The sequence below is a fragment of the Euleptes europaea genome, chromosome 1, assembly GCF_029931775.1.
Source record: "Euleptes europaea isolate rEulEur1 chromosome 1, rEulEur1.hap1, whole genome shotgun sequence".
NCBI classification, from domain to species: Eukaryota; Metazoa; Chordata; class Lepidosauria; order Squamata; family Sphaerodactylidae; genus Euleptes; species Euleptes europaea.
In genome coordinates this window covers 128,684,941-128,703,283 of record NC_079312.1, presented here as the reverse complement: position 1 = coordinate 128,703,283, position 18,343 = coordinate 128,684,941, and the positions used below count along the sequence as shown (strand labels likewise).

Sequence of the window (18,343 nt, the reverse complement as noted above, 5' to 3'; positions counted from 1 at the left end):
GATGAGACATAGAGGATGAGTGAAAACAGTCTGCACAAGTAAGCCCATGTGTGTGTGTGTGTTAAGTGCTGTCAAGTCGCTTCCGACTCATGGCGACCCTATGAATGAAAGTCCTCCAAAATGTCTTATCTTTGACAGTCTTGCTCAGATCCTGCAAATTGAAGGCTGTGGCTTCCTTTATTGAGTCAATCCATCTCTTGTTGGGTCTTCCCATAGACAATGCCTATTTTTAAAATAATAAGATGTATCAGGGAAGCTTTCCCCCTTAATCCCAGAATCACGGGAAGGGGTCTGTATGGGGTACGAGTTACTCTGAGGGAAGAAAAATATACTATTTTGGAACACGTTCAATCACACTCGTTCTATAGAAGCAAAGGGTGCTAAACTAAATGCCAATGAACATGGGTCATTAAAATAAACTCTGAGGGTGGCTGATGTGGGATCCCCCGAAGCCCGTGCCTCTGGATCGTGTACCCCACCTAATGCACGTGCGTCTCGTCTCCCATCTATTTCCGTGAACAAGAAGCTTAGATGCATAAATTAGATGCATAAATAAAATAAGAGGCATAAGTTTCCACTTGGATTGCACCGGAACCAAGAACCGAGAGGCGCCGAAGAACAATGGCGAAGAATCCCTCCCGCAGAAGCACCGCAAACTAGCACCAGAACGCCGCGGCTCGTTCTGACGAGCGCACACGCATCATCGGCGTGCAAATTAAAATCTGCACAGCCCGCTGTCGTCAAGAGCCCCTCCCACCTTCTCGGGAAGGGGGGGGGTTCGCCCCGACTGGCACCGTTCAGGACTCCGCCCCTCCTCCTCCGATCCTTGAGGAATGCGAGCCTCGCATCCGCCTCGCTTGCCTCTGGCTTTCCTCTGATTAAAAGGATCGGCGGGTTAAAAAAAATGAAAAGGGGGAGTCTGTCTTCCTTTCGACCCCCTCCCTCGCGCCCATGGCTTCTGCGTGGATTTTCGTGCAGCGCTTCCATGCTCGAGGTGTCCACCGAGCTGCACAAATAGGAACTGGCTGCCTTGGAAGGTTGCCTTTTTTTTTTTTTTTCCTTTTGTGCATCATCACCCCGCTAACTCGGTGCAAATAAGAGCTCCCCAGTCTTCGGCCTCGGATTTCCACCCATAACAAAAGACTCATAATCCAGCCGCCCAGAACTCAGGAGTTTGGCGTGGAAGACAAGGGAAAGGCTCGGGGGGGGGGAGGGAATTGGTGCAGGCGTCGCGCGCCACGTCTTGGCCCTTGGGCTCCCTCCCTCCTTTGCAAAAAAGGCAGATGGGGAGAGAGAGAGGGAAGGTGATGCGAAGGCGGAGAGCGAGGCAGCTGGGAGCCTGGTACCGCCGCTGCAGCGGCCCCGACCACAATAGAACATCTGCAAAGCCATTGTCCCAACCTCAGGTCTGATCGGCCCGGCGGCTGGCGCTTGCCTGCATCGGCTTTGGTCTCCGGAAGAAGATCCTCTCTCTCCCCCCCCCCGCCCCTTCTCACCCTTGACTCTGTCTCTCTGCTGCAGTATTCCTCTGGAGGGCTCGACCTCTCTCTGCTTTCCGCTCTGTTTTGGGGGGTTTCGGAACTGGGAGAGCTCATGCTGAGCGCCGACAGGATGGACGAGTTTCAGAGTGAAGAAGAGGAACCTTGGTATGACCAGCAGGATTTGGAGCAAGGTAAGGGAAGTGTCCAAACCAGCACTAGAGTCTGGATGATGTCCACATCCCAGGAAGGAATGACCCAGCAATACCCGAAATGCTGCAGCATCGGATTTTATTTTATTTTAATTATTTTTTTTGGTGGGGGGGGGGGTAAATTGGTATCTTGAATAATCCATCATGCTCGTCATGGGGCATCTTCAAGTTAAAAACGCCGGTGTCAATTTTGTTCTTGGTTATTGTTCTAATGGGATAAAGGTCTTGTACTGATATTAGTTATCATGGTATTAGACTTAAAATTTGTCATGACAGGTGGCAGCTGCAGGCCCAACCATTTTGTTACAAATGCTATTTCAAATTTAGATTAGATCGTTAGAGGCAATTGTAAAAAAAAAAAGAGAGAAATTACTTGTGCTAACATGAAAATGGGAGTGTGGTTACATTTCCAGTTGTAAATATAACCCAAACAAGGATGAATCATATTTTTAAAGACAAATTAATCCATTCTGGGTTTTTTTACATGAACAGTTACAATTTTTTGTTGTGCGCTTTTACGAGTGTTTGTTCTGCAAGGTGCAATGAATATTTGATTTTTCCTTCTTTTTTGCACAACATACTTTTGGGGCAAAATTCTGTATCACAAAGAAAGTTCCTCTTTTAATATATGTGCTTCACAAACCAACCTTTATGTGTACAATAAGAATCAATTATATTAAGAGAAACCTACCACTATCTATATTTATTTGCAGCTTTAACAAATGATGAGATAGACTCACTTGGACAGTTATATCCTTACAGTATTTAGTTGCAATTGCAAGTTTTCAGAACTTCAGTGTCACAACAGAAAATAAGAGAAAGGTGATTATCTAGGATTAAAGCATTCCATTTACAACTTCACACATGAGATCTGATGGAAAAAATATTGTCATCTAGATATCAGGGCTGCAAAATGTTGAGCCCTGAGCAAACTAGATGAAACTGGAGGTAAACACTATCACTACCCTTGCAAGGTGAATAAAGACAGGATGCAATCTAACCAAAGCTGACCACATTGATTTCAGCGGAAGAGAGTTAAGCATGTGCTTAAATTTCCCATTAAAATCAGTGGGCCTATAAATGTACTTGACTTTAGTCAGTTTCTGTCCTTACTTGTTTGAAATCTCTGCAGCTTAATTTCTCCAGACCACAAGCGGTTAAATTCCTAGTTTGGGATGCAATCTGATGAATCTAATTGGAGAGTTTAGATTATGAACAGATTAATTTGATCCTAGACAGCATACAATTTGGGCCCCGTTTCTTGTGCATCAGTAATATAAATATAATTCCTAACAGTGAGGTCATTGGGAGGACTTTTGATGACCCTGAACTGAAACTCTGTCTCTGACAGCATTCCTATACTTCTGAATGAATGGGGAATTGATTTGTATAGTATGAAAAGAAATACCAGTACAGGACAAAGACAATTTGAAAAGCTACCACATCCTTACCTACCAAGACTTACTGAGCCTACATATAACTGCTCAGGATAGAGGCATGTCAACAACATTAACACATCAAAAATTATGATTTTGCACTTAACATTGTAGAGACATGACAGTGACTTTTTAGGTTAATAAACTGGCACCAGCATTAAGGAAGAGTGTGCAAGAAAATAGTAAGTATAACAAATTGACTACAAATGGAGACATGGAGAAGTCTTTGAAGCCCATGGAATGGAACTTTACTGCCTAATAACTACAACTGCAGTTAATTTGTATGACAACACAAAACTCTCAGGTATTTACATCACTGAGGCAGAGCAACAGTCAGCACAGCAAGTTGAACACATCACTGCAGAGTTTGGAAATGGGGTTAGCATGGGAAGCATTGTTAAGAGGATCAGGATACCAACCTCCCAAGGGTCATGATAGAAAGGCTGTATTTGGAAGCAGATTCAGACAGGAAGACATCAGATGCATCTTCTCAGTGATCCTATCTTCAGGTTACCTGCTGAAACAGATAAAGGTAGTAACCAGCTGTCTCAGTGACTTAGTTGATCCTGGATATTTTATTGGTGGTTTTGGTAGGTCATCAAAGGTTATTGTATGGCTAGTAGCAATTGATGGACAAAGCCATCTGTGCTTGTGGCTATCACTACATCTTGTTTTAGTGAATTCCAAATTTTTATCACTAGTTGAGTAAAGAATTTCTTCCTTTTGTTTATCTATTACCCATCATTGTATGTGTAAAGTGCCATCAAGTCTCAGCTGACTTATGGCGACCTCAGCAAGGGGCTTTCAAGGCAAGTGAGATGCAGAGGTGGTTTGCTGTTGACTTCCTCTGCAGAGTCTTCCTTGGTGGTCTCCCTTCCAAGTATTGACCCTGCTTAGCTTACGAGTTCTGATGAAATTGGGCTGTGCCATGCTGCGTTCCCTCCCATCAATTTCTTTAGGTGCCCCCAAGTTCTAGAATTTTGGAAGAGGGAGAAAATTTTATCTCTATCCACTCTCTCATTTACCGTATATTCTTTCTTGGAATCTCCAAGTAGTTAGAATATTCACTGGCTGCCCAAGGAGTTTGCTTGCATGAACTATTAGCTATGCTGTTGCTGCTGTTTACTTTCCTTTTAATAAAACTTGGTTGTGATCTAAAGGCAATTTTTACATGATGCACCTTGATCTTTCCTCCTTGTAGACCACAGGGTGGTCAGATATAATTACTAAACTTAGTTTCCAGTAGCCCTTGCAGAATTCTAAAGTTCTGCTTCTGTTTCATAGAATCATAGAGTTGGAAGGGACCACCAGGGTCATCTAGTCCAACCCCCTGCACAATGCAGGAAATTCACAACTACCTCCCCCCCCACACCCCCAGTGACCCCTACTCCATGCCCAGAAGATGGCCAAGATGCCCTCCCTCTCATCATCTGCTTAAGGTAATAGAATCAGCATTGCTGACAGATGGCCATCTAACCTCTTAAAAACCTCCCAGGAACCACCTGCCGAGGAAGCCTGTTCCACTGAGGAACCGCTCTGTTAGAAAATTCTTCCTAATGAAAGGAAAAGCAAATTTCTGTCCTTCAAGGTTTCTAGAAAATTAGAGAGGCAGTATCTTTTCAAGCTCATATGGTCAGTACAGAACTTACAGTAACCAAAGGGTTGCTCTGCATATGTCTTTGCTTTTTCCCATGCTGCTCCCCAACTTGCCCTTAGCTCAACAATCTGTGATGTATGTATCATTTAACATAGGTTGTTGAAACTAAAATAAATTAAAATGGTGCAAATTTGAAGAGTGCATTCTGATTGGAGAGTTAAAGTTTTCTGATTCAAAAATGGAGTCATTTAGGACAGAACCCTAGACCCTTGACTATCATCTGGATGGTGATGTATGCTGCATTTTTTATTCTATAGGCTCATCTGTGAGAAAGTTTAGATATTTAGAGCCTGTGATGGGAGGTAGACTAGACTGGCTCATTCCAGCTTTTTGATTGTTTGCTTTGACAAAACTACTGGGTACATTAATTGATTTTAGTAATCTAAGTGGTCTTCTTTAGGCATGATTTGAATCTGCACTGGATCTCATTTCTGTTTCTTCAGTTTGAGTCTAGACAAAAGAGTATTGGCATAAGAACATAAGAAGAGCCCTGCTGACTCAAACCAGTGGTCCATGTAGGCCAGCATCCCATGTCACATGGTGGCCAACCAGTTATCGTAGAGGGCCAACACCAGCATAGAGGCCAAGGGCTTCCCCCTCCATGAATCTGTCTAATTCCCCTTTAAAGTTATCTACACTTGCAGCCATCACTCCCTCCACCGGCAGCTAATTCCACGTTTAGTCACTTGTTGAGTAAAGTACTTCCTTTTGCCATCCTGAATTTGTAGCCCATCAACTTGATTGGGTGCCCTTGAGTTCTAATATTTTGGGAGAAGGGCAAGAGAGAGGAACAAAAGAGTGACTTTATTTGGGTTTCAGCCCTAAGACTTTTCTCTCTCTTTGGACAAACAGCTGAAGGTGGTATTGCTGTGTCACCCTTAAAATAATGTTACTGAGTTGTGCTTTTTGTTCTCACCTGCGCAAAAAGCAGTCCATGGGAGTCTGATGAAGCAAGCACCACTGTACACCATGGATTGAGTTTAATCCCAACCACCCTTTCACATTTGCTGAGGAAAGGCATTCCGGCTCTGAAGCGCTGTTCTTTTAAAGGAGCCCTAACACTGGAATGCATGAATGAAGGTGGAGAAAAGTAGAGACAATGAGCCTTGTTTCTGGCAGCTGGATGTGGTGATGAGGCTCTGATGACATCATGCAGCAGCTTTCCAAGGAATGTTCACTATGAAAGCACAAGAGGCTGAATTATGAAACCCAAACTGTTAAGGATCAGGGAAGTCTTTTCTACTCCTTGACAAATGGTTTGCTTTCTGATAAATGCTTTTAAAAATTGATTGCAGTCAGGTGAAAAACAAGATGAAGAAGAAGAGTTGGTTTTTATATGTCTACTTTCTCTACCACTTAAGGAAGAATCAAACCAGCTTTACAGTCACCTTCCCTTCCCCTCCCCACAACAGACACCCTGTGAGGTAGGTGGGGCTAAGAGAACTGTGACAAGCCCAAGGTCACCCAGCTGGCTTCATGTGGAGGAATGGGGAAACAAATCCAGTTCACCAGATAAGAGTCCACCACTCTAACCCACCGCTCTTAACCACTCCACCAATTGCTATAGCTGGGCTTTCATGATATTCATTCCAGACGCATGGAAATTGCGTTTATATTGTATTTACTGCATTTTTATCCTGCTTTTCTTCCAAGGAGCTTGCAGTGGTGCGCTTCCTTCTCCCTCCCATTTTATCCTCACAACAACCATGTGAAATATGGTAGCCTAAGAGATAAGCAACTGGCCCAAGGTCACCAAAGGTGCCTCATGACATGCTTGTATATAGGCTTGTTTATTACTTTATACTGTATCATAGACTGCAATCCTATCAACACTTTCCTGGGAGTAAGCCCCACTGGATAAAACAGGGCTTACTTTTAAGTAGACATGCTTAGGATTGCTCTCTCAGTGACATAAATTAGCTGCTCCCATCTAGATCATCATATTTTCCAATACAGCTCTTGTAATGAACAAGGAGGGACAGGAAAGTGTTGCTAAACTATGGGTGTGTTCACAACTGCCTTCTGAAATGGGCAGTTTACTCCAGCAGTAAAGTCCTTCATGCCCTGGCCTGGATGGCCTAGGCTAGACAAATCTTGTCAGATCTTGGAAGCTAAGCAGGGTTGGCCCTAGTTGATACTTGAATGGGAGACCACCAAGGAAGTCCAGGGTTGCAATCAGAGGCAGGCAATGGCAAACCACCTCTGTTCATCTCTTGCCTTGAAAACCTTACAGAGTTTCCTTAAACCTGCTGCAACTTGATGGCACTTTCCCCCTTGTCATATCCATAGGGTTGGCACTCATTTCACTGGGGATTAAATTGCTGCTGTTCTTTGCCTTTGCTCTTCCTCCCCTGGATTAGTGGGAAAGAAGTGGTTATATGTAATATATAAAGCTGGATGTTAAATAGGACTCTCCCTTTCAAAACCCAGTGAAACTCCTGTTTGCTGTGACGGCATGAATGCAGTTTGCTGATCGTGCCCAGATGTTCTCCTTGTTCCTTCCTTCCCACATGCAGTGCAAAACCAAATTCAAAACAGGAGCACCGCTCCCTGTATGAGCCCCTGCACCAGTTGTGTTTGTCATGCCAATTTCTCCTCAGCATCCACTTCTGTTTTATACTGAAGGTAAAACTTCCTGGAATTAACCGTGAGGTGAAGAAAGGTTATCTAGAGGTGTTTTACTAAATAAAATGTCTAATTTCCCATGAGATCTGAATGCAGGCACCTGGACTAATTGGAATTTGCCCTCCCCCTGCCCTGAATTTGAATCTGGGGCTGGGTTTTACAGACAAACATCTATTTATCCGTGCAGCTGCATTCAGATGTCACAGGCAATTGGAATTTATTCTTAACTGGAGTTTGTTTTTGTGCACCATGATAGAAGAAAGTAAGGAGAAATGAGGGAAGCATCTGGGCAAAACAAACAAGCCATGTTCATGCTCGTAGTGCACTGTAAAGGTAGGATCAGAGGAGCATGCCTATTATTTTTGGTGCTGTGGGACACAGGCAGGATGGTGCTGCTGCAGTCGTCTTGTTTGTGGGCTTCCTAGAGGCACCTGGTTGGCCACTGTGTGAACAGACTGCTGGACTTCATGGACCTTGGTCTGATCCAGCTTGGCCTTTCTTACGTTCTTTATGTTGAAGTATTGTGGTTAAAGCTGCAGCTGTCTGCCAAGTCTTCCAGGAATGGAAAAGTTCACTGCATGGGGTGACAGGAACCTTCCCAGGCAGTGTTACAAATCCAGTTGCATTGCTTGAAGAAGTTCAGTGCAAGTCACCTGACCCTGTGGGCTGTGCCGCCGTGACTGAATGGCTGCTGTTTGACTCAAAAGCTGCACAGTCAGAAGGGATGTTGGCTGTCTCTGCAGTAACTGAGGGTCTTATTTATTCATGAGGCTGAAACGGCAGGTGTCTCTAGCTAATGGAAAGTTTTTCACTGACTAATTGCTGAGCCCCTTGCAACCCTAGACTTAAGTGCCAAGTGCTGCTACACAATAGACCGGATGTAAGATACGTGGAAGGGATTATATTTAGCTCTTCCTTTCAGATCCTTTTCCAGTTTTAACATATGTGGGCACCTGATTGGTGCCACAAATAATTCGCAAAAATAAAATTGTATTGTAAGATAGATTGGAGTTGTCGTCAGGAGTAGACATGGTTCAGGAGTTTGCCAAAGTTCAGGGTCTAGGGTTGCTGGCCTCCAGGTGGGGCCTGGAGTTCTTCCAAAATTTCAACTGATCTCCAGATTACAGAGACCAGTTCCCTCGGAGAAAATGGCAGCTTCAGAGGGTGGACTTTATGGCTGCATATCCCTGCTGAGCTCCTTCCCTTCCCTAAACTCCACTCTCCCCAGGCTCCACCCCATATCTCAAGGAATTTCCCAACGTGGAGTTGGCAATCGTATCAGGGCTGCACCCAGGGTTGCCAACCTCCAGGTATTAGCTGGAGATCTCCTGCTATTACAACTGCTCTCCAGCCGATAGAGATAAATTCACCTGGAGAAAATGGCAGCTTTGGCAATCGGACTCTATGGCATTGAAGTCCCTGCCCTCCCCAAACCCAGCCCTTCTCAGGCTCCGCCCCCAAACCTCTCACCGGTGATGAAGAGGGACCTGGCAGCCTTAGCCGCACCGCTGTGAAGCAGCAGTGGTTGGTGTGCCATCTATCTGGATGATGGTATTGAGCCCCCCTGGAAGGATTGTGCCTGCCCATCCTACCTTCCTTGGCATGCACATCACTACTAAAAGTAGAGGTTATGGTCCCTCCTCCCCTCCTTCTCTATCAGAGAGGGCAAGCAACAGTGATTGTGTGTGCCACTGTCATTGTGCACTGACCTACTGTAGCCACCTACTAGAGGGAGGAGGTAGCAGGCAGGTGACCAGTTGCTTGTGCTTTTGGAGATGAAGTAGATTCCAAGCAGCAGCCACCATTTTCTTGTTTACCCTTTCTGTCTCTGTCATAGCCATACCTGGGATGAGATTGTACCTTTCCCCTATAACCTGAGCCAAGATATCTATACGTGTGTACTTGTAAAGCAGCCAGAAGTATGCCCCACTGTTCCTGAATTCCCATGTCTTTTCATCAGTAGATCACATCTAATCAGAAGATTATGACCACAATCCAAGCAACCAAATTGTTTCACCCATGAAAGCGTTAGACTTCTGTTCTTTGAATGGCATTCCATTATGTTGTATAGCAAACCAGTTTGGAAACTGAGAGGCATTTCAAAAGTTAGTTGTATTATGGCGTGGAGGAACGTGTTGTAGAAAGAGAAGGGAGGCCTGTTGGATACATGTAAGTCCCTAAAGTCTCCATTTCTGATTTTGGCAAGGGAGTGGTTTATAACAATACTCCAGTGAATGAAAAATGTAATATGGAAAACAATCCTTAACTGGATTGTTAAATCACATTCTTGTGATTTAATTAAGATTCTTCTGATTTAAGAGATTCTGAAATTCCTCTTCTAAATGACAAAAAAATCCCAAAATCTGAAGCAGAGTGACATCCAAGAAATTCTTGGCGTGGAGGGACCACTAATTTGATCACAGGTAGGAAATTCAGGCGGAATTCACACAGCAAATTAAAAATAAAAAGTGTCCACTGAAGATAATATAGTCTTAACTGTGGCTTTTTCTATAAGGATATAATTGGGGATGGATCATAATACTATGGATGCTGCAGAAGCACCAGTTACAATAGCAAGGAGGATGATCTTAAGTAATTTAGCATTTGAAAAAACGGAGGTATAGAGAGGTACAGGCTGCCTGGCCTGTAAATTTCATTGTTTTTTTTTCCAGCATGTCACAGCTCAGATCAAGTTTTGAACATGATCACCCCTGCCAGCTGCTCCAGAGCTTCATTTTTATTGTGCATGCATTTCCTGACCGTCAGAGGTCACCTTGCTCTCCCTGTGCACTTCTGCACATTTTGCCCGCATTTTCCAGATTCTCATTAAAACAGCATCTAGAAAACATGGGAGAGCAGGGAGAGCAAGGCAGCCTCTGACAGTCGGGAAAGACGTGCATAATCAAAACAAAGCACTGGAGCAGTCGGCAGGGTGACCGCCTGCTTCACACCCACTATGCCTGTTGTTTAGTGAGTTTATAGCATCTGTGAAAGGTGGTCTCACATTGTCACAGTACATTGGCTCCCATCACTGATTTCACAACATGTAGTTGTCATGTGGTATTTGCTGGATACTGTAAAAGTTAAAGGGATTAACGTCATTTATGCACGGGAGTTTTACCTGAGGTTCGTTGCTGGCTGGACCCACACTTTCCTGTTGGGAATCTATGCACCAGCAGTCTCCAAGCTCAAATCAAGTCGCTGCCCCTTTAAGTGCTGCTTTTTAATTGGCTTACTTGTAGAGCTTGTGTAAAGTGCCGTCAAGTCACAGCCGACTTATGGCGACCCCTTTTGGGGGTTTTCATGGCAAGAGACTAACAGAGGTGGTTTGCCGGTGCCTTCCTCTGCACAGCAACCCTGGTATTGCTTGGTGGTCTCCCATCCAAATACTAACCAGGGCTAACCCTGCTTAGCTTCTGAGAGCTGACGAGATCAGGCTGCCTGGGCCATCCAGGTCAGGGCTTGTAGAGCTTACTGTAAGAGAAAATCCCCCCCAACCCCATTGCCACATAAAAAAGCATTTTAAGAACAAACAAACAAAAAAACCCGGAGCAATCTGAAAGGAGGGAGAGAAATCCAAGTTTTAAGAAGCCTTTCTTCTGCTCAGAAAGACCTCTCAGGAAGTATTTGAATCCCCGCCTCTGGACATGCTGTTTTTTAATTGGCTGTGACCAAAACCAAGGTTGCGTACCCCGCACCTTGCCTCCTGCATGGGGATTTCACCCGGCCTTTGCTCAGGGAAGAGGGAAGAGTTGGGTTAACAGAGGAATGGGAAGACCCGGATATTGTGAGGGCTGGTAGCGAGGTCATCTCTAATGGACGGAAAACTCACACATAACTCCAAGGAACAACCAAGACAGACCGGGGGCAAAGGTGAATGAAGGTACCCATGCATAGACCTAAGTCAGTGGGAAGTTTTCCCCCCTCTACCATTCAATAAAGGTGCAGCTTAACTCCAGTGAGAGTCTCTTGTTTGCAAGCTGAACACTCTCTAATGTGCTTGAGCAGATTCTATGCAGTCTTTTGAAAAGGAGGTGATAGATCAGCACGCCTCTCTCTCACTCAGAGAAGAAAATACAGCACAATCCATTATGGATCCATTATGTTTGGATAAGGTATTGTTGGACTATTACGTATGTATTACCTACAAAAGCTAAAATGTGCTAAGAGCATGCTCTGATCTGATCTATCTGGATAAGCACTTGAATTGGTTTAAATGGCCATGTTCTTTGTTAAAAAGAAAATGCCTCTTTGCCTGAATGGAATCTTCCGTGGAGAAGGATGCCATCTACCAAAACCATTCCTAATAGATGCCATTACAAACTTTCAGTGAAAAATTCCAGTGAGGAGATGGTTCTTTCCAACTTGTTCCAAATCTCAACTGCTTTTTATGGCAGCTTCTCCAGTTAAGTCCACGAAAACCTCTAAGCCACACAGATTTCTTTCCCATGCATACCTGTGTTAGTCCCTTTATGGCAAGTTGGCTGCCTGAAAGAGCAAAAAAAGTTTTTCTCAGTTTACGAAAGTATTCATGCCTGGTTGCCGGACCAGGAAAGTAGCTATTAACAAAGTTATTGCTAGGAAAAAAATTTTCCCATTCATATTTCATTGAAACCTATAGTTCTTATTTTTTAAGAACATAAGAAAAGCCATGCTGGATCAGACCAAGGTCCATCAAGTCCAGCAGTCTGTTCACACAGTGGCCAACCAGGTGCCTCTAGGAAGCCCATAAACAAGACGAGTGCAGCAGCAGCATCCTGCCTGTGTTCCAAAGCACCTAATTTATTAGGCATTTTTATGTATTTCCTACTAACTAGCATTATGAAATACATACAAGGCTGAGAAGTATGTGTTTTCTTGTAAAGTGTAGTTTTACTCTTGACTTTCAAATATTATGAGCACAATCCAGCTCTTCCATTGAAACCAATGGAACTTATAAATGTTTGAATTTCACAGGATCACATTGTATATGAATATACTATAAAGAAAAAAGGATTTATCTTTTCATGCAGCAACCATTTTTCTGTATCCAGTACATGCACCCTTTAATCGCATCTATACCCTTTTGCACCCTTATAACTTCCTCTGACTCCCTTACTAATTGTCACCATCCTTGAAACTGTATTCTGCAATTTGCTACTAATGCAGTCTCACAATAAAGGCATTAAAATAGACCTTCTAATGTATTTTTGAAATACATGGACAGAGGACTGCCAAGGAAGCTGTGACACAGTGCAACGATGGTACAGTGAGCACTAAAGATTAAGAGAACCAGGAGTACGTTGTGTAAAAGGACAAACAAAAATGTTAACATGTTGCTCACAAATAGGGTTGCCAACTTCCAGGTACTAGCTAGAGATCTCCTGCTGTTACAACTGATCTCCAGCCAATAGAGATCAGTTCACCTGGAGAAAATGGCCGCTTTGGCAAGTGGACTCTATGGCATTGAAGTCCCTCCCCTCTCTAAGCCTCGCCCTCCTCAGGCTCCACCCCAAAAATCTCCCTCCAGTGGTGAGGAGGGACTTGGCAACCCTACTGATGAATAAAATGACACAGATAAGGAATTAGGTATGTTGAGAGCTGAAGAAAGTGCAAAGTGAGCAGGGTGCCAACAGGCCTGGAGAGAAAAATGTCCCTTTAATATAGATTTAATGGGATATTATTTACCAACTGATGTTATTTAGCTCCTTGCTACAAAAAGTGGCAGCTACCTATTTCCTCAGATTGTGTGTGTTAAGTGCCATCAAGTAATTTCCAATTTATGGCAACCCTATGAATTAATGACCTCCAAAACGTCCTATTATTAACAGCCTTGCAAACTGAAGGCTATGGCTTCCTTTATTGAGTCAATCCGTCTCATTTCTTATTATATGTGTCAATTTTCTTTTTGCGTCCGTTTGTATCAACAACTGAATGTCCTTTTGGCTTTAGTCCAGTTGTGTAATTAAGAATAGTGCTACTCGTACTTGTCCTCTGCTCTTCCCCCATAGTTAGTTGAATGCCATCCGGCCAGGGGATCCTGTCTTCCAGCATTATATCTTCTTTCATTTTATAGTCTCACTCATCATAGGGTTTTCAAGATAAGAGACATTCTGAGGTGGTTAGCCATTGCCTGCCTCTGTGTGTGTGTGTGTGTGTAAAGTGCTTTCAAGTCGTAGCCGACTTATGGTGACCCCTTTTTGGGGTTTTCATGGCAAGAGACTAACAGAGGTGGTTTGCCAGTGCCTTCCTCTTCATAGCAACCCTGGTATTCCTTGGTGGTCTCCATCCCAATATTAACCAGGGCTGACCCTACTTAGCGTCCAAGATCTGACAAGATCAGACTAGCCTGAGCGATCCAGGTCAGAGCTAAACTGGAGAAAATTAGGTTTTTATTTTCTCTGGATTAAGAGGGGAAAATGGGAGCCAGAAAAGTAATGTGCCCACATTAGGCACTGCATCATCTGGACATGCCCATTTATTGCTGGCGCAGGGCTTCTGTTGCCAGAGGAAAGCTGCATCATTAGCAGAAGGGCTAATGATCCAACCCAAACAAAATTTCACATTCACATACCTTTAAAAAGTTTAAAGTTTAAATTGAAAAGTGGAAGTTTTGAACCTATGGACAAAATAGATCAGCATGACCACTCTTCTTAAAAAAAAATGCTGGGGCTCTGTGACAGGTACTCTCAATCCCATCTGGAAATGAGTTCTTCCTCAGACTGTCAACGGTTCTGTTTTCCAGTCTTATGCATATAACATATATATTTTTAAAAAAACAATTTTAATATTTTCCATATCATATTCAAACATTTCAACAGTTGATAAAAATCTTCAACAAAGAGAAAAAAAAGAAAATATAATATTGGTTCTCGTAGGTTATCCGGGCTGTGTAACTGTGGTCTTGGTATTTTCTTTCCTGACGTTTCGCCAGCAGCTGTGGCCGGCATCTTCAGAGGAGTAACACTGAAGGACAGTGTCTCTCAGTGTCAAGTGTGTAGGAAGAGTAATATATAGTCAGAAAGGGGTTGGGTTTGAGCTGAATCATTGTCCTGCAAAAAGTAACAAAGGTAATGTGCTAACCATTGTCCTGTAAGTATCAAGATAATGTGCTAATGAGGGTGAGGTATGTTAATATGGAACCATTGTATCCTGAAGTGATCTGTTAATGTGTGAAATCCAAAGCTAATCTGCATGGCTATTGTGGACTGTAGTCTTTGTTAGTCTGGAGGTTTTCAAGACAGGAAGCCAAGCCTTATTCAATAATGTTTCTACGGAGGCAACCTTTCCCATGTGGGATTGTGACATCCTTCTGTATCAAAAGATGCTTCTCTTTACTAGTGAACTAGTATTTTCTAAGGGGCTATCATCAGTTTTGTGTACTAAAACAGGCCCAGTTCCTGCATACTTACTGCCTCTGTGCCAACTGGGAAAGAGCCGTACTTCGCTTTCTAACTTCTCAGTCAGTGTACATGAGAACAACTATGTATATTGTCATCTCTCAGGCCTCGGTATCATGTTGGTCATCTCTAAAACGAGTATATGTTTTCTGACAACTCTTCTACGTTATTAATTCTTGATCATTTTATAATAATAGATTGTGCAATTTGACCAGAACTTCGTGACTTGGCTTGGTTCCTTGACGTATCTGCCCTCCATGCAACTTATTTTGTGCTGCTTGATTAGTGTTTCTTTGTAGCCTGGAGTCATTGTGGTTAGGATGATCTGCAGTAGCCTGCTATAGTGAGTGAATGGTAATGCTTATTGGCCGAGTACTGGTAAGCTATAGAAAGCATTTTCTCTGGACTGTGCCTTCTGACCCTTGATCTGTTAGGTACCATTTATTGACCTGCCAGGCTTTGTTTCTTGACCCACCAAAGCTCTGCAGAAAGAAACGGGGGGGGGGGAGACTTGTAACATCCCCCATTTTTGATGGTAGAATTTGCATCTGTTTTCCCTATTCCTAAATTTATGTTCTGTTTATCTAAGTGAGTTTAAGGTCAGTTTAAGGTTCAGTTAAATCAAGTGGTAAAGCTTTATAGGCAGAAGATGTTGGGGGTGGTGGTGGTAAAGTGCTAGAATATTCTCCCCAGGAACAGTTTTCTTGGACACAAGAAACAAGAATGTCAGAGGGAAGGATACAGCCTAGCCTTTTTCTTGACAAGACTATTTTTTATGTGCATTCTTGGCTCAGGGTATTTGTTCAGTCGTGTAATGCCCCACCTGTGGCTTGAGATCACGCAGTTAAGGAAAAGCCTTTATTCCATTGAATGTATTCACTGGCCCTTCTCTTTATTCAGTTTCTGTGTGCCACTGAATTGCTCAGATCTTTTGCCAATCCAACAGCCTTGCCATGTAAAAATTATTATTCTGCATTTAATGAAGAAGTGGGCTAATTGTTAAGTTAATTAACCATTTCAGTTAAATCCATAGCTCTTCATCATTTTTATTTGTGATAGTTGCAAATTCCTTGCAACCCCTGTTTGCCTGGTTGAAGAGAAAGGGGCTAAGTGGATTGCAAGTTCAGATCTGGTTGCTCTATTATCATGTGTATGAAAATTCCCCAGTAGAGGAAAAGAGGCTGTTATCAGGAAAGAGGGAGCTTGGTGTTGTTGTTGTTGTTCATTTAACTGCATTTACAGCCTGCAGTTCTCATTGAGACTCAAGGCGAGTTACCAAATATGTAGAACAAATTTAATCAAACAGCAAAGATCCTCCTAAACAAAATAATGCAGTGAGGCTAGGACTGAAGAATTAGAAAACAATGCAGGCAGAAAGGCAACACAGTTATCCAAGGTTTGACATACCATACTGAAGAAGGGGTTACAAAGGGATAAGGTATTGAATTGTAGTTAAGGGGGTTGATATGTACACTGCAATATGCTATAATACTGTCGCTTATAGAAGCAACCTCCTGAACTGATCCATTATACCAGGGCCCATGCTGTAGAACTCAATTGTTACGAGAGCCAGATATGACATAGTTGTCACTTGGTTGGGCTGGGCCATGCCTCCCCTGCCCAGATGGAGAGTGGGGTGATGGTGGCTGCCTCAGCTGGCTTGCAGACCGGATATGAACTTATGACACCCCTGCATTATTCTATACTGTAGTTCTGACCTGTTATACTATAGTCCTGATCCCTTTATAAGCATGGGGGCCTTCCTGATAGCCTCAGGCTGGCTGTTCTACAATGTGGGAGCCACCCCAGAGAATGCACGTGAATGGGCAGCTGCTGATTTTACCTATCTGCAGGATAGCACCTTCAGATGAGCACGGAACATAGCGGGAAGGACTGCTCTGCAGGTGTGCTGGTCCAAGCTCATTAAGCGCTTGGTAGGAGATAGCTAGAACCTTGAATTGAACCCAATAACTAGAATGGGAGTGACACGCACCTTCCATGTAGTGCCCGATAGTAACTGGACTGCAGCGTTCTGTATCAAATGGAGTTGCTGAGGCTCCAAAACACACACACACACAAAAAAAATCATGCACATAAGCTATGAAAACACGGCAACACTGTAGTTTTGAAAAGATAACAAAAAACTCAAGGAAATGAACCAAAAAAAAAAATCTGTTCAATTTGGAAGAAATCTCGGACAACTGGAAGACCTGCAAACGGAGCATGACGTTGAAGGTGAGGGTTTCTCTGGGGCATTTAAAGTGGCATCAAAAAGGCCCATACAGCGTTACCTCCTTAACAAGAGTTTGTTAAGCCCCCTTATGACAGCAGTTGGAAACTTAACAGTTTGAGCCACAGGCTTGGAAACCTTTGGTAATTACCTGGTTGCCTCTGAGATAAGCAGAGAGAACAGACTTTACAAAAAACTAAGCAAAGAGCAACAAACATAAGACAAGGTCAGAGAGCTCAGGTGTCACACTCACTTTAGAGCACTGGTTCCCAACCGGGGGTCCGTGGACCCCCAGGGGTCCGCGAGAACTAAATTAAGGTCCGCGAAACAAAGTTTTAAACCCATAATAAATTAATATTTTCAATTAAAGGTTCTCTATTATAAAAATATATTCAAATATTATTCTAAGTTTAATGTTTAACTAACAGTTATGATTAAAGTTTACTTTCAAATTCTCTGAATTTTTATTTTGAACCTTGGGGTCCCTGCACCGAACAAAAAAGTCCTAGTGGTCCCTGGTCAAAAAAAGGTTGGGAACCACTGCTTTAGAGGCTTCAAAGAAGGGAGCAGAAAATAAAAAAAAACAAGCTTTTCTTACTGCCTGGATTAGCGAAACTTTAGAAACACAAGCAGAGAAGGGTGCTGCTCAGACTAAAACTTCATTCTAGAGAAGATTCTTTGGAAGTAGTGGAGGATAAGATTGTGGGGAGGGGCTGTGGCTCAGAGAAAGAGCATCTGCTTTGTTTGCGGAAGGTCCCAAGTTCAATTCCCAGCATCTTCGATTAAAAGGCTCAGATAGGTGATCTCAAGAGAATACTACTGTCGTCACACTACCATAATTATGAGATTAACACAAAATCTGATGTTAATTGCACAGATGCTCATAATTGAACAATGGAAAACATCTTGAGCATAAAAAAAGTGACGTTGGATTAATAACAACTATATTTAGAAGACAAAATGACATTTTATCAAACTCTTAACACTTTTCTTCCCACGTATATAGAAGGATGCATATCCACGAAACATAATTCAAATTAAAAGGTTTGATAATTAAACAGTGTTTAAAATACATTAACAAGGAAAGGTGTATGCTGGGGAAGAGTGGGTAATATTATTCTGATATTATCTCTGTTCATGTTTTGTACTTTTTTAATAAACAATTGAATAGTTTTTTTAAAAAAGTAAGTTGTCCTAGAGTTCTTGTGAGTGAGGCACTCAGAGCAATCTCTGCACCATGAAAATTGGGAACTGAGCCTCCTTATTGTGTAGTTACCATAAGCTCACTGAATATGTATTTATTTGTTTGTTTGATACATTTGTATT

General features: G+C 42.9%; 1 protein-coding gene across 1 annotated transcript in view; it reads left to right on the top strand.

Moving 5' to 3' along the window:
* The first annotated feature begins 1,570 nt into the window (after positions 1 to 1,570).
* The window catches only part of CDR2L (cerebellar degeneration related protein 2 like), a 37,097-nt gene continuing 20,324 nt past the window's right edge, over positions 1,571 to 18,343 (top strand). Inside the window, exon 1 of the mRNA XM_056859263.1 lies at positions 1,571 to 1,672. Coding sequence (XP_056715241.1) covers positions 1,594 to 1,672 — 79 coding nt within the window. The 5' untranslated portion in view covers positions 1,571 to 1,593. The remainder of the gene's footprint in view (positions 1,673 to 18,343) is intronic.